Here is a 15,800-nt window from a genome sequence, read left to right as displayed (position 1 = left end):
GCGTACCTCAAAAAAAACAAAAAAAAACCCCACCAACTTAGAATTCTGTACCCTGTGAAATTCTTCTTCAAAAGTGAGGAAGAAATAAAGACTCAGACAGATAAAAATTCAGGGAATTTGTTGTCAGTAGACCAGCCTTCTTGTTAAAAGAAGTTCTCTAGAGAGAAGGAAAATGATACAGGATCAGAACCTCAAATTTACATAAAGAAGGAAGAGCACTGAAAAAGAAATAAGTGGAAAGTAAAGTAAAGCCTTTTATTTTTCTTTATCTTAACTGACCTATCAGGTAACAGTTTGTTCAAAATAATACCACCATGTATTTGGTTACGAATACTTATGTGTGTGTACATATATGTGTGTGTACATATATGCTCATATATCTGTATATATATGCTTATATATGTATTTATGTGTATGTATGCTATTATCCAAGTGAAATGTATGACAGCAATGATACAAAGAATAGGAGGGAGGAATTAGGGTTATTTTGTTATTACAAGGTACTCACACTCCCTGTAATGTGATATAGCATTATTTGAAAGTGGACTAAGAGTAGATGTAAATGCAAACTCTATGACATCCACTAAAAAAAGTAAAAATGTAGGATAACTGATATGCTAACAAAGGAGAGAAAATGGAATCATATAATATGCTCAAGTAAAAACCACAAAAGGCAGAAAAAGAATAGAAGACAAAAATAGGAACAAAAAGCAAAGGGAACAAATAGAAAATAGTAACAAACATGTTAGATATTAAACCAACTGTATCAATAATCAGTTTAAACATTAATGGTCTAAATGCACCAATTAAAAGAGATGTCAGAGTGGATCAAAAAATAAGACCCAACTATATGTTTTCTACACTTCAAATATAAAGACACATATAAATTTTAAAAGATAGAAAAAATATATGCCATACTAACAATAATCAAAAGAAAGCAGGAGTAGCTATATTAACTTCAGCCAGAGGGCTTCCCTGGTGGCGCAGTGGTTAAGAATCCACCTGCCGATGCAGGGGACACGGGCTCAATCCCTGGTCTGGGAAGATCCCACATGCTGCGGAGCCACTAAGCCCGTGTGCCGCAACTACTGAGCTTGTTCTCTAGAGCCCGCAAGCCACAACTACTGAGCCCGCGTACTGCAACTACTGAAGCCCGTGTGCCTAGAGCCTGTGCTCTGCAACAAGAGAAGCCACCACAATGAGAAGCATGTGCACTGCAACGAAGAGCAGCCCCCACTCACTGCAACTAGAGAAAAGACCATGCACAGCAACGAAGACACAATGCAGCCAAAAATAAAATTAAAATAAATAATTTCAGCCAGAGCAGATTTCAAAGCAAAGTAGTTATCAGGGTTAAAAAAAGGGCATTACATAATGCGAAATGGGTCAGTTCTCCAAGAAGATATTATAAACCTTCATGTGTATGCACCTAACAACAGAGCATCAAATTACATGAGGCAGAAAGTGATAGAACTGCAAGGAAAAACAGATGAATCCACTACCATAGTTGGAGACTTCAATACCTCTGTATCAGGAATGGGCAGATCTAGCAGGCAGAAAATCATTAAGGACACAGATGACTCTATAGCACCATCAATCAACTGGATATAATCGACATCTCTGGACTACTTCATCCAACAACAGATTACACATTCTTCTCAAACTCACATGGAACATTCACCAAGACAGACCACATTCTGGGCCAAAAAAACACACCTTAACACATTTAAAAGAACAGAAATCATACAATGTCTACATTCAGACTACAACGGAATTAAACTAGAAATCAGTAACAGAAATATAACTGGAAAATCTCAAAATATGTGGAGATTAAACAACACATTTCTAAGTAACACAAGTCAAAGAAAAAAATCACAAGAGAAACTAAAAAATATTTTGAAATAAACACAACTCATCAAAATTTGTGAGATGCAGTGAAAGCAGTGCTTTACAGGGGACTCATAACATTAAATGCATTTATTAGGAAAGAAGATCTTAAAAAAAAAAAAATCAATCATCTAAACTCCCACCTTAGTAAACTAGAATAAAGAGCAAATTAAATCCAAAGTAAGCAGAAGAAATAAGAAAAGTTAGAGCAGAAATCAATGAAATTGAAAAAAGGAAATCCACAGAGAAAAACCAAAATCTGGTTCTTTGAAAAGATCAATAATAAAACTGGTAATCCTCTAACCAGGCTAATTAAGGAAAAGAGAAGGCACACAAATTATTAATATCAGAAATGAAAGAGGGCACATTGCTACAAATCACATGGACATTAAAAAAACAATAAAGGAGTACTATGAGCAATTCTATGCCCAGAAATTTGATAACCTAGATGCAGTGGACCAATTCCTTGAAAGACATAGTCTGTCAAAACTCACAAGAAACAGACAACCTGAGTAGGCCTATATCTATTAAAGATATTAAATCAATTAAAAAATAACCTTCCAGGGTTTCCCTGGTGGCACAGTGGTTGAGAGTCCGCCTGCCGATGCAGGGGACGCGGGTTCGTGTCGCGGTCCGGGAAGATCTCAAATGCCGCGGAGTGGCTGGGCCCGTAAGCCATGGCTGCTGAGCCTGTGCGTCCGGAGCCTGTGCTCCGCAATGGGAGAGGCCACAACAGTGAGAGGCCCGCATAGCGCAAAAAAAAATAAATAAAATAACCTTCCAAAACAGAAAGCACCACTACCAGAAGGGTTTAACAAAAATTTAAGGAAGAAACTATACCAATTCTCTACAATCTCTTTCAGAGGACACAAGTTATATCACCATAGTCTACTCTGATAAAAGGCTTACTTCTCCTATGATATAATGCATGTACAGTACTGAGCACTATGGCTTGTCGTATGGTAAGTGCTCAAGAAGAAGTTATTACCCAAGTTCTGTAGGCTGTGTACATGTATCAGTTTATTTATATTTAACTGATCCCAGAATATTCTTCCTACATTTCTACAAGGGAATTGAAAAGGTAGAAATAAACATTTCACATAAATGTAGTCATTTCACTCTTTCACATAATAAATACTTACTACCTCTTGTATGCCCAGCACTCTCATTAGGCTTCCATGCTACTGACAGTATTAAGTGAGCCAGACAACAAAGAAATCAATAGGAAACCAGTCAGATGACATTAAATCCCATGAAGATAAATACAGCACAGGAAGGGGCACAGGGAAGACAGAGCATGACCATTCTTTGAAGAAAGTTGGTCAAGGAAGGCCTCTCTGATAAGGTATCATTTAAGAGCTCTAAAGCAAGTAAGAAAGGAGGCCATGTGGATATCACAGAGAAGGGTCACAGAAAACAGGCACAAGTCTTAAGAACACCAAAACATTAAGGGCAAGAGCATAAAGCCATAGACAAAAATGGTCAAGAGAAAATGGAAAGGTCACAGAAGTGAAAGGAAGTTCATACAGGGCCTTGTAGATCCTTTGATTTTACTCTGAGAGAGACGGGAAGCCTTTGAAAGGTTCTGAGTATAAGCAACATGGTTTAACTTCGACCTTAAAAAAGATCACTCTGGCTGCTACACAGAAAATACCTTGGTAAGGGGTAAGTATGGAAGCAGCAAGACTACTGGGAAACAACTTCATTCTTTTGGTAAATGATGGCTTTAATCAGAGTGGTTGAGGTGGAAATGGTGTTTAAAAAAAAAAAAGTTGTTGAAGTATCAATTAATTTTAAAGGTGGAGTCAATAGGATTTGCTGATGCGAGTAAGACAAAGAGAAAACAAGGATGCTTCCAAAACAAAACTTTGGATGAACTGGAAGAAAAAAAGAGTTGCCACTGATTAAAATGGCAAAAAGATTACAAGAGAAGCAGATTTGAGAGGATGAAAATCAAGAGCTCTATTTTGTTTTGGACTTAAGTGTGAGAATCAGGCATCCAATTATTAGATATATACGTCTACAGTTCAGAAGGTAAGTCGGAGTTGGAGATGAAAATATGCAAGTTGTCATAGTATATATGTTAAAGTTCTTACCTAGAGAGAACAGATAATGATGGCCTGAGAACTAGGTCCTTGGTCATTATCCAACATTTAGAAAAAATAGGCTTTCCAAACACTGAATCATAAATCACTTGATACATTTACCCTTGGTTCCATTTACTGTATTAGTTATAGACCTGAAAACATAGCCTAAGTGTTAGAGATAGGGTTGGGGAGTAACTACCAAAGATAAGAAATCTGAAGTTACTAGAAACTGCTTTGAAATCATTAAGAAAATTAAAGAGTCTAAATTAATATGTGCAAAAAGACTACTATATGGTATATATAAATTTAAACAAAATCCAAGTACATAATACATATATAATTGAATAAAAAGATCTGGGTTATTGTGTTAGTTCTATTTCTAGGCTAAACTATAAATTAGCATGCAGCTCTTAAAAACTTTTACTATGTTTTTCTGCATTCTAGGAAATGGATGACACTAGGAATTCCTAAAAACAGGCATATTCTTTAATTTTATATAAATTACTATTTTAAATGTACTCAAGGTGTTCCCTAGTTAAAGGATGTCAAATGCAAATGCATCTCAAAGTGCTAAAAAAAAAATCATGCTTTAATAAATTTAAGATGTTGCCATTAATAAAACACACTAGCTAATTCTTAGGTAAAAACAAGATTCCTTCATCACCTATTTTGTAAATCAAGACCCACAAGATTAAGGTAGAACAAATCTTACTAAACTACTGCCTGGTTACAATTTCTACAGGTATAGGAATTTGAGAAACTATATCAACCTCACATTCTTGCCATCCTTGGTTTTTACTACAAAATGCAAGCCTCCATCTTTCCTTTTCCATTCTTTACTCTTGATTCATCCATCTAACCTCCTCCATCAAGATTTCTAGAAATACATTTATGATATAGGCTGTCACCTATCTTCAACTGCTTTATATAATAGTTCCTCAATCTCTTAGCTTTCACTAAAACCTGATTTACCCCCAAAGGCTTTTCTTACGTTGCAATCCTTTTAGGTGAGGGTTCCATAGACAACTCAAACCCATAAGTGCACCATTTTTATTCTAATTGCTTATATTAAAAATAATGCCCATCCCCCCAAACAAAACAAAGCACAGCACAAACACAACTTATTCTTTGAAACTCATGTTATCTACTTGAAATCCTTCTTCCTTCCCTCTCTGGTCTGGTAAATTATACCCATATACTAAAGGCTCTATTTTTCCCGAGTTATATTGCTGGCATTGTGACTTCAATGTCTGTGTGCATGATCTATCCCAACACTCTAGCCCCCAAAATATTTGACTTTCTTAACTTGAGGGTCCCTCACCTCCTCTCAATTTCAGCCAATCACCACCTTAGGCTCTGATCATTATCATCTATCTTTGTAAGAGTTTCACTTATACTGAACTATCTCTTTGACCCATCAGGCTTTTTGTAACCAACCCAACATCTTCACCTGGCATCACAACCTTTCCAACAGTGGCCATCGCCAATGACATATAAGTTCAACTACTCCAATGTTAACACTCTACACACATGCCACTTCCCATATGCTCTAATAGCCAACCCTGAAATACCATGCATCTTCTTCTAGCTATTAAAGAAAAGTCTTTAAACTGCAAGTATGCAGTAAGCTAACCTTAGCTGGCCACTCAGTAGCATGAGACTCTCAATAATATCTGGTCCACTTCTTTACCCATTTCCCCCAATAACTTTCCAAGTTTTCAGTCTTCTCAAAATCCCCTAACCAAACTCCGTGTTCCACGAGAACTACTTGAAAATATTTCTTAAAAAGTTACATAGTCAGGACTTCCCTGGTTGTGCAGTGGTTAAGAATCCTCCTGCTAATGCAGGGGACATGGGTTCAAGCCCTGGTCCAGGAAGATCCCACATGCTGCAAACAACTAAGCCCGTGTGCCACAACTACTGAGCCTGCCCTCTAGAGCCCACAAGCCACAACTACTGAGCCCGCATGCCACAACTACTGAAGACCACGTGCCTAGAGCCCGTGCTGTGCAACAAGAGAAGTCACCACAATGCAAAGCCCGCGCACCGCAATGAAGAGTAGCCCCGATCGCCGCAACTAGAGAAAGCCCACAGGCAGCAAACGAAGACCCAACACAGCCATATATAGATAGATAGATAGATAAATTTATTACAAAAAAAAGTTACAGGGTCACAAAACTACCAAGAAATATCACCTTACTCCCATTAGGATGGCTACTATGAAAAAAACAGATAATTACAAATGTTGATGAGAATGTGGAGAAATTATAACCTTTGTGCATTATTAGGTCAGAATGCTAATTTGGTGCAGCCACTGTAGAAAACAGTACAGAGGTTCCTCAGAAAATTAAAAATAGGACTACCAAATGATCCAGCAATCCCACTTCTGGGTATATACCCAAAGAAATAAAAGCAGGGTCTCAAAGAGCTATTTGTACATTGCAGCATTATTCACAATAGCTAAAACATAAGCAACCTGTGTCTATCAACAGATGAATGGATAAACAAAATACGTTACATACATACAACAGATTATTCAGCCTTAAAAAGGAAGAAAATTCTGACATATGCTACAACAGGGATGAACCCTGACATCATGCTACGTAAGTAAAATAAGCCAATCACAAAAAGACAAATACTGTGGGCGCTCACAGTAAATGAGGTAGAGTCGTTAAAATCATAAAGACGGAAAGTAGAATGGTGGTTGCCAGGGGCTAGGGAGAAGGGTGAATGGGGAGTGACTGTTTAACAGGTACATTTTCAGTTTTGCAAGATGAAAAGAGTTATGCAGATGATGGTGGCAATGACTGCACGACAATATGGATGTACTTAATACCACTAAATTGTATACTTAAAAATAGTAAAGATGACAAATTTTGTTATGTGCATTTTACCACAAAAAAAATTTTTTAAAGGTTACATGGACACATAAATTTGAGAAATACATTTTATAGTCCCTTCTTGGAGATGCACAATGTACATGAGCATTTCAAAGGATTTCCACTGTTTTCAGTAGAGAAATCTGCTGTTTAAGTCTGCATGTCCCAAGCTTAATCCACAACCACTTTTTCAAGAAGCACACAGTGGTGTAGCTGACCTAATTTACTAAGAAAATTGACAATTCAGACACAAATGACTTTGACTTCCCCATTCTTACCTACCAATACATTTAACATCACATATCCATTTTTACCTCCTTCTTCTAGTTTCATAAGATCTGGGTCTTTGCTCTTATTCAAGAGAAATCCCTACACCTATATTCTTCATTCCAACCCTTACTATCTTAAAAACCTTGCTTCAACAATTACCACTTCTCATATTATCTTAAACTTCTTATATTCTCACAACTAATCACTGAAGTCTTACCTACTTCACCTTCTATTTTTCTTTCATCCAGAAAACTTTATCTTGAATTCCTAATATACCACTGCCCTTATTTAGGCCCTCATTGACTGAAGCCCTGGTCAACGTACCACCACATGATTTCTCCTCAATCCTGCTTCCCTGTTGGCAAAGTTATTAAAAATATACACCTAACAAGGTTACTACCCCTACTTAGCAAATTCTTTACTGACTCCCAAATACCTATGAGAGACAGGCCAAGGTCCTTTACATAGTATGCAAGCACCTAGTCCTTTCTTTCAAGTCTCATCTCCTTCAATTTCCTACATTTCAGTCAGTCTATGATCTAAAAATCCTCAACTGCCTACTGTTCCCTACATTCACTATGCTGCTTTGTAACTCTGCTCCTGCTTCTGCCTAGAATGTGCTACCTAACTCCCAGTCACACTTCAAGACTTAACTTAGCCTTCCCTGATCACCCCTATTTCCCTGCCATCTGGATTAGGTCCCTATTGCATCAGGGTACTTGAGTACCCTGGTACTTCTTTATGTTCATGTTCCATCCTGGGTATCCTTCTACCACAATGATTGAAATGATTTGCTTCTGGGTCTTTTACACTGAGTAGACTAAATTTATGTAGGTTAATTTAGCTTAACTAATCTTATGCATCTCTGTATCCACAAAACAGCACCCAATATCTTATACACAGCAGGCACTTAATAAATGATTGTTAAGCTGAACTCTTCCCCATCTATTTCCCCAAAACTGCTAGGTGAGGAAAAATATGTAAGAATCCAGGGGCATGCAATTATCTATCCAGAAGTAGAAATCTAGTAGCATGTTACCAAGATTTAGAGGTATTTATTTGGTAGGGAAAATATTAGACATGTGTTTTCCTATCTTCCAATTTACTTTTTAAAGCATTATACTCTCTTTAACTGGAAATTATTTTCAAATAATGTGATACCATTAAAGCAATCTAGTGCAACTTAAAAGACACCACAGCCTCAACCAAGTTATACTTACATTCGGCTAGCTTCAATGTCGTCAGACTGAGGTTCTCCTGATGATCTGTAAAATGCAATTCAGTAAAGTTAAGCAAAATATTCCATATTTCAAAAAGGGGCAAACATTTTATTTTGGAAGACAAATTTGAAAACAAGATTTAATGGTTAACAGTTTTAAAAGTTCAACATGTGAAAAAGTGATCAAATCAGATTGCCATACAACACATTTATTGTAAGGGCTAGACTAATAAAAACTCAGTTCTCTTTTTTTTTTAAGGAAAGGAAACTGTAAACACTATATTTAGATACCAACATACAAACCAGTGTAATAAATCATAATTATTCACAAAGTCAAATATTTATAATAAAAACCCACAACTATGAAACCTTCTACAGCCAAGTACTGGTTATCCACAATATCAAAAGTATTCACTGGTATTAACAGTCCCAAACTTTAGATGAGGGATCAGCAAACTACTGCCTGGGATGACAAACTAAGGCCTGGGTTGGCCGCCTATTTTTGTAAAGTTGTACTGGCACAGAATCACGCTCATTTATTTACGGCTGCTTTTACATTACAAAAGCAGAGCTGAGAAACTCTGTCAGAGACAGGAGGCTCACAAAGCCTAAAATATTTATTACCCAGCCCTTTAAGAAAAAGTTTGCCAACCTCTGCTGTAGATAATTCAAATTTCAATCTAATACCCTCTTGAATTTTGAGACACTTAAGTCTGTTTTACCATTCTAACCATGATTACCTTATTTCAACAATGAAAGTAGCTTTCCCTGAAAATACACTGGCAGGATGTACTACCTGTCAAAATTGTACCATCCTAGGGTATTAAAATTTTGCTGTGGATAACTGTGAATTGACTTCAGTTATAAATAGTTGCCACTTCTTTTCTTTTTTTTTTTTTTTTAATATACTGCTGCTATTTTAAGTAGAAATACTGAAAATTCTAAGACACTAAGAAGCCTTTTATTTTCATTTTGGGGCATGAACCAATTTTGCCTACCCCATCATGCTGTTAAAAATAAATTCCTGTTACTCTATTCACTTTTACAACCAGCATCAGTCAATATATATTGTATTAAGGTGAATCAACATAATACTGATTTCTAACACTTTTAATTCACAAAACAGGTAAAATATTTTTTAGAGGTCAAAAGCTATATTTGCAAACTGACATTACAAGGACTTGATTTGTAAATTTATAACTGACTTGAGACTTCAAATTCTAAACAACTTTTAACAAGAGAATCTTAAAATCAGAGCCACCAGAAAAGAAAAGAATCTGTTTTCCATATTTCTTAGATTTTAAAAAACTCACTTCTTTATCAGACTTTCAAAATTACCCCTCACTGCAGTGGTCCAAGGACAAGAATGCAAAAAATAAAAATAAAAAATAAAAAAAAATCCAGCAGCTCAAATATTTATTTTAGATCTTCTTTGCAGTATATTTACATTTTCAATTTTGCACAAAATGATATTAGAACTAAAAACTGGGGCATGCTGGAGGTGGCAGTGACTTGGCAGTGACACAAATGCAAAAATTTCACTCCACCCTCTCCCCCAGGGAGCAAGCAAATCACCTTTGTGACACACCTGGTCTCCACCAGCCTTGTGGGTAAGTACCCCAAGATTGCTTCCAAACTTGTATCTCTCAGACAGAAGAGCTAAAAAGTGATGATAACCCCATGTACCAGCTGACTCATTTTTGAAAGTGCGACCCTCCAGCATCAGATGTCATACTGTAAGGAGGCAGAGCAGGCTTGCAAAACAAAAAATAAACCTGCTGGCACTAAGGGAAGAGAGGCAGATTAGAAGCTTTCATACATGTAGGCGGCAAAACTTTCAAAATTAACAGGGGAAGAGAGAGAGGGGAAAAACTGAGGACACAATGACAGGGAAATTAAACTACTACTGCAAAAAGGTAAGATACAAGCAAGAGGAAAAACAAATCCAAGTCTCAGAAGCACAATTTTTAACTGCTGCAAAGTTTTGAGATTCTGAAATGGGATAGAGGTTAAATACATCAAATGGTAACTACATTCTATTTTCCAAAGTCTATTCTCTAAACAAGAGGATATGTAAACATTAGCACCAAAATGTCATGAAATTACTGTAAATAAACTAGATCACTTAACATTAACATATATTAACATGAGCTACCAAAAACCACTTTAAGTCAAATCAAGTAATTTAAATCAATTCAGTCAACAAGAAGAACAAAAGAATAAGGACTGAAGATTATTACCTTAATACGATCTATCCTAGGTCTCTTAAACAGAGTTAGCATAATTGTTTTTTACTCAAAACAAAAACTGTTTTTTAATCAGAGAAAGGTGAATATACACTGAACAAATAGAAGCACCTTTTACCTTACAGTGAGCAATAACAGTACCTGCCTGAATAAATTTCTAGTCATTCTGCTTATTGTATTGTCTGTTTTATTCTAAATATTCTAAATAATTAGAATATTATTTATTCTAAATACTTTACTAATTTTCTAAATAATTTACTAAAGAATATCCTAAAATTAGGATCCAAACTCTCAAAATTATAAAATACCTAAGATCTAACAATAGTTTCCAAGCTTCAATTTAGCCCCTGAAGAGTCTCTTTATTCTTTACTCTCAAGTTCTTGGAAGTAAGGATCTGGTACATATTTTAATTTTAACAAATTGAGGACATATAACCAAAGGAGAAAAAAACCCAAAAAGTATTGACTTAGGTTAACCTACAGTTTGTCAGAGTAACAAATCAGAAAAGAGATTTCTATGATGTCCAGCTTCTCTAGCCTGCAAGCCCTTCTACTGTAACTCTCTAGGAGAGACAAGTATACTAGATTTATTAAAACTCTCACCACATAAAAAGCACACTTTAAAATGCATATTAAGACTTTTTTCATAGTTTTTTTTAATGTTCATAATAAAATGTTTATTTAAAAACTAGAAACTTTATAGAAATACTTTCCTGTTTATTCATATAGATAGGTCTGGGGAAAGGGCACAAAGTATTTTAGGAAGGAGATTAAATGGAGAAACAGGTCAACTCTTAGGTCCACTATTCTTAGCAGGCAGTATTCCTGCCAACTGTACATTTTCTTCATTTTTTTTACAGCACGTATTTTACAATGACAGCCTTTTAAAGGCTGTAAAATAACATTTAAAATTACCTTTTACAAGCTGTGGCCATTCGGTGACATCAGGGTGATCACAGCTCTGAGTCACTGATTAAAAACAGGTTGTCACACCAGTCTAGCTGCTAACTTGATCTGAGCGTAGGTTTAATAACTCTAATAAATTAAACAAATCTTTAGTTAGAACACTTTAATATATAAACCCAATTCATTGTTCAAAAATAATCTTCAAAGGTTCAAATTAGGTGCCAATGCAACAACCATCAGAAGAGTAATTATAGAAATGCTTTTTAAGGACTATTTTCCAGCATTTTTTTTTTCCTTAAATGATTTCTTCACTTGAGAAAATATAATAATCTCCTGTACTTTTATGAAGTGTTACAGTTTACAAAGCACTTTGGTCAACGGCATCTTAAGTCTAGAGATAATTTGGGCTCTACCTATTCAGAGCAGATACTATAGAAAGAATTTAAAAGAAGAAAAAGAAAAAACCAAGCAGCCTTAGAGTGATTAATTGACTTGCCCAAGATTTTAGTATTAGCATTGAAGCCAGGACTAGGATTAAAAACCCAGATATACTGACTGCCTATCCAGAGTTAGTATTCTGTGATTTCATTTAGTTTTGCTATAGAGTCTCATGATTTAAATATATGAACAAAGATTTAAAATATGGATTGACACCCCACCATTACAATAATTTAAATGGGACTAATAGTAGTACAGTTTTTCAGGTAGTCAAATGCTTAATGGAACAGTTATACACCCACACCCACACAGATACACACACTCACACACACACACACACCCAGTCTATTCCTACTTATTCCATATTAAAATAGGATAATCTAACATTAGCCAAAACTCCTTGGGTATTTCATGAAAACATGTTCTCCACATCAGCCATAAACCCACTAATATTCAATTTCATGAGAGAGAATGGCAAAATATGAAAACATTTCCTCCTCCTTCAACCTAGTATCTTTTGATCCTCTGACTTGGCCTTAGCTGAACTTTCCTGATTCCTGATTATCATGGTTCACATTTATCAGGCATCCTAATCACACTGTAGTTTCAGGCAAAGATACACATCCAAAATATCCCAGAATCAAGAGCTCATGTCCTGCAACTAGTTTTTCCCCTGATGATTTCCCTACCAAACTATATATCCAGGCCAAATCTGAAAAGTGAACTGAGGAAAGATGAGAAAATTAGGAAAGAAAAAAGAAGATCCTTGATAGTTAACACTTTCCAAGTGACAACAGACAACCACAGAAGGTGGTTTACAGCACGGATCCAGAGCCCTATATAAAATAGCAAGTTATCTGAGAACCCTAAGAGAAGGGATGAAACATCAATGCTTGAGCCCATAACTCTGCAGCCTATGAACTTGGGCTTCAAATTCAGATAAGGGTTCGAGTTTGCCTAAGAATACATTAACTTCAGGGGACTCCAACACAGGCATACTTCATTTCATTGTGCTTCACAGATATTGTGTTTTTTACAAACTGAAGGTTTGTAGCAGCCCTGCATCAAGCATGTCTATTGGTGCCATCTTTCCAACTGCATTTGCTCTCTTCATGTCTCTATGTCACATTTCGGTAATTCCTGCAATATTTCAAACTTTTTCATCATTATTATATTTGTTATGGTGATCTGTGATCAGTAACTTTTGATGTTACTACAACAACTTGCTGAAGGCTCACATGATGGTTAGCATATTTTAGCAGTAAAGTTATTTTGTAATTAAGGTATGTACATTACTTTTTTAGACATAATGCTATGGCACACTTAATAGACTGTGGTATAGTGTAGACATAATTTTTATATGCACTGGAAAGCCAAAAAATTCACCTGATTACCTTTATCTGCCTTACTGCGGTGGTCTAGGACTAAACCTGAAATACCTGAGGTATGCCTATAACTGGGATTTCTAATCCCTGGAAGATATATTCAAATTTCCCAGATTTTCCTATCATAGTTGCATGTTTTCTAATAAAAACCTAGCATATTCCTGAGGTCATATGGGAAAGAGGTAAGGCGCCCCTGAAATGAACAGTGTTTCCTGTGGGGTCCTCATAAGACTAATAGTGTATGTGGATTTAAAAGATGCAAGTCTAACTTTCCAACCTGTAAACATAAAAATGAGAAAGTCAAAATACCTTTTAACTGATTAATTAACTAACTGAGATGAATTAATTCGTTAAAGAGCTACGTGTATTGTGAAAATTACTGAGGCAAGTCCTCTCTTCTAGACCTCCGTTTTCATGAGGTCCAGTGCTCCACAGAGCAGAGGTTCCAGAGTCAGTCTGGATTCAAGTCCCTGTTTGGTCACTTACTAGATGGAAAATCTTGGGCAAGTTACTTAACCTCTCCAAGCCTAAGTATCCTGATATGCAGAACTAAGATAACAGTAGTATCTATTTCAGAGGGCTGTCATGAGGATGAACAAACATATATATTGTTCACAACAGTGTCTGGCACATAGTAAGAGCCCAACAAATGGAAGCTATTATTAACTCATAGCCTAAACAGCCAAACTTACCCTCTCAACCTTCTTATGCAATTATTTTACTTCTCATAGCATACTAACCTCTTCTAAAATTCTTCAGAATCCCACCTGGATTCCTCATACAGTCTACCTGGTAGCATAGTGATTTAGCACCTAGCACATGCTTTAAAAATGGCAGACACCCAAATTTGCTGAACACATTTGTCATTATTCTAACCATGGCATTAAGATATACATGCAATTTTGAATTCCAAAAAATAAAACGGGAACATACCATATTTCGCCAAACTTCTGAGGAGCTGGTGAATTCTAAAATCAGGCTCTTACAGATTTTTAACCTAAAATATAAAACACCTCACTCAATTCTTTTTACACAGACAACTGGATGGACAACTTTCATAGAAAAATTTTTTTCTAAAATTTATTATAAAAGCAAATTCATTTGTAATACTTATGAATGTCCAGAAACATATTAAGAGACAAATGCCCCTAATGCTGTTGCCAGGATGCATGGAAAGGTGGTTAGGCAGGCCCTGTGGTCTGAGTGCTTTCAGCTGGCAGAACCATGATACCCATTTTCATCCAAAGAACTTACTGCTTGTCGTTTCTTTACTCTTCCCTCCCTCCAAAATGGCTGAAAATATATGAAAACTGTTTAACTACATGCCTCCAATTCCTTCAGATACCTACAGCAATTAAGCTTTTAATTAAATTCCCTATGCTGAGGACCTGCTGTATTAGGTACATATATGGGCATCTGCCCAACTACCTCCTGAGTAGCAGCATTTCGCAGGTCCCTTGACCTGTAAGTCTTAGGTGTCAGGTTGTTGTAATAGAGAAAATATTTTTAAAGTATGTAGGACAATGCCGCCTGGAGCATAACAGGGTCTCAGTGTATGGTAGCAAATATTATTTCTTAAATCAAACATTTCATATATCTATCAGAACTTAACTTATCAAAAACCAAATTCTGAAGCTTAAAGCATGCATCCAAATAATCACCGTAAATTCTTAACTCATCTGTATATTATCAGAGCATTCCTCAGTTGAACAGGAACTAAAGTCTTTTAATACATTTCCTCTTATTGCATATAAAGAAACCAAGTCCTCCACCAAATAAGGAAACCCACCCAGCATCCTACAGGTTGATGGCAGAAAATGAATATACTATATTGCATATAAATATTTCTTTTAAATTAACCAAGTGTTAAGAGGACTGAGTCTCAAACTCTGTTCTATAATACAATCACCTAAGGAACCTGTAAAAAATGCAGATACTGGGCTTCCCTGGTAGCGCAGTGGTTGAGAGTCCGCCTGCCGATGCAGCGGACACGGGTTCATGGCCCGGTCCGGGAAGATCCCACATGCCGCAGAGCGGCTGGGCCCATAAGCCATGGCCGCTGAGCCTGCGCATCTGGAGCCCGTGCTCCGCAACGGGAGAGGCCCACGTACCGCAAAAAAAAAAAAACAAAAAATGCAGATACTTACTTGATCTCAACCTCCAGAGACTGTGATTCAGTACATAAAATGGGGGTGTGTGAATCTGTATTTTTAACATACATTTCAGGTGATATGCATACCCCAATTTGAGAAACGTTGCCTTAGAAGATTAGGAACACATAATCACAGAATGTACCAAATCTATGAAGATATAGGATAAGTAACAGAAACTGTAAGCACCAGAAATGTTACCTGCACTCTTGGCAAATTTAACCATTAGCACTCTTACACCAGACCTAGTGCCTTTATTTTATTTATATACACATTCCTTTCCAACAGAGGGCTCAGTCTAATAATCTAATAAGAAAGGAATCAAATAATAAG

General features: G+C 36.3%; 1 protein-coding gene across 4 annotated transcripts in view; it reads right to left on the bottom strand.

The window, feature by feature from the left end:
- Positions 1-15,800, bottom strand: part of UBE3A (ubiquitin protein ligase E3A) — a 96,446-nt gene that overhangs the window by 54,580 nt on the left and 26,066 nt on the right. Inside the window, exons 2-5 of one of the 4 annotated variants that reach the window (XM_024741896.1) lie at positions 14,251-14,314; positions 11,504-11,623; positions 9,931-10,126; positions 8,344-8,388 (exon numbers count right to left, since the gene is read on the bottom strand). In XM_024741896.1, coding sequence (XP_024597664.1) covers positions 8,344-8,345 — 2 coding nt within the window. In that variant the 5' untranslated portion in view covers positions 8,346-8,388; positions 9,931-10,126; positions 11,504-11,623; positions 14,251-14,314. The remainder of the gene's footprint in view (positions 1-8,343; positions 8,389-9,930; positions 10,127-11,503; positions 11,624-14,250; positions 14,315-15,800) is intronic. The other 3 variants (XM_024741895.1, XM_024741897.1, XM_024741898.1) reach the window with 3 other exon arrangements.

This window comes from Neophocaena asiaeorientalis, unplaced genomic scaffold, assembly GCF_003031525.2.
Source record: "Neophocaena asiaeorientalis asiaeorientalis breed wild unplaced genomic scaffold, Neophocaena_asiaeorientalis_V1.1 scaffold765, whole genome shotgun sequence".
NCBI lineage: Eukaryota > Metazoa > Chordata > Mammalia > Artiodactyla > Phocoenidae > Neophocaena > Neophocaena asiaeorientalis.
The sequence above is the reverse complement of the archived record's forward strand: the minus strand, read 5'-3'. Positions and strand labels throughout refer to the sequence as shown.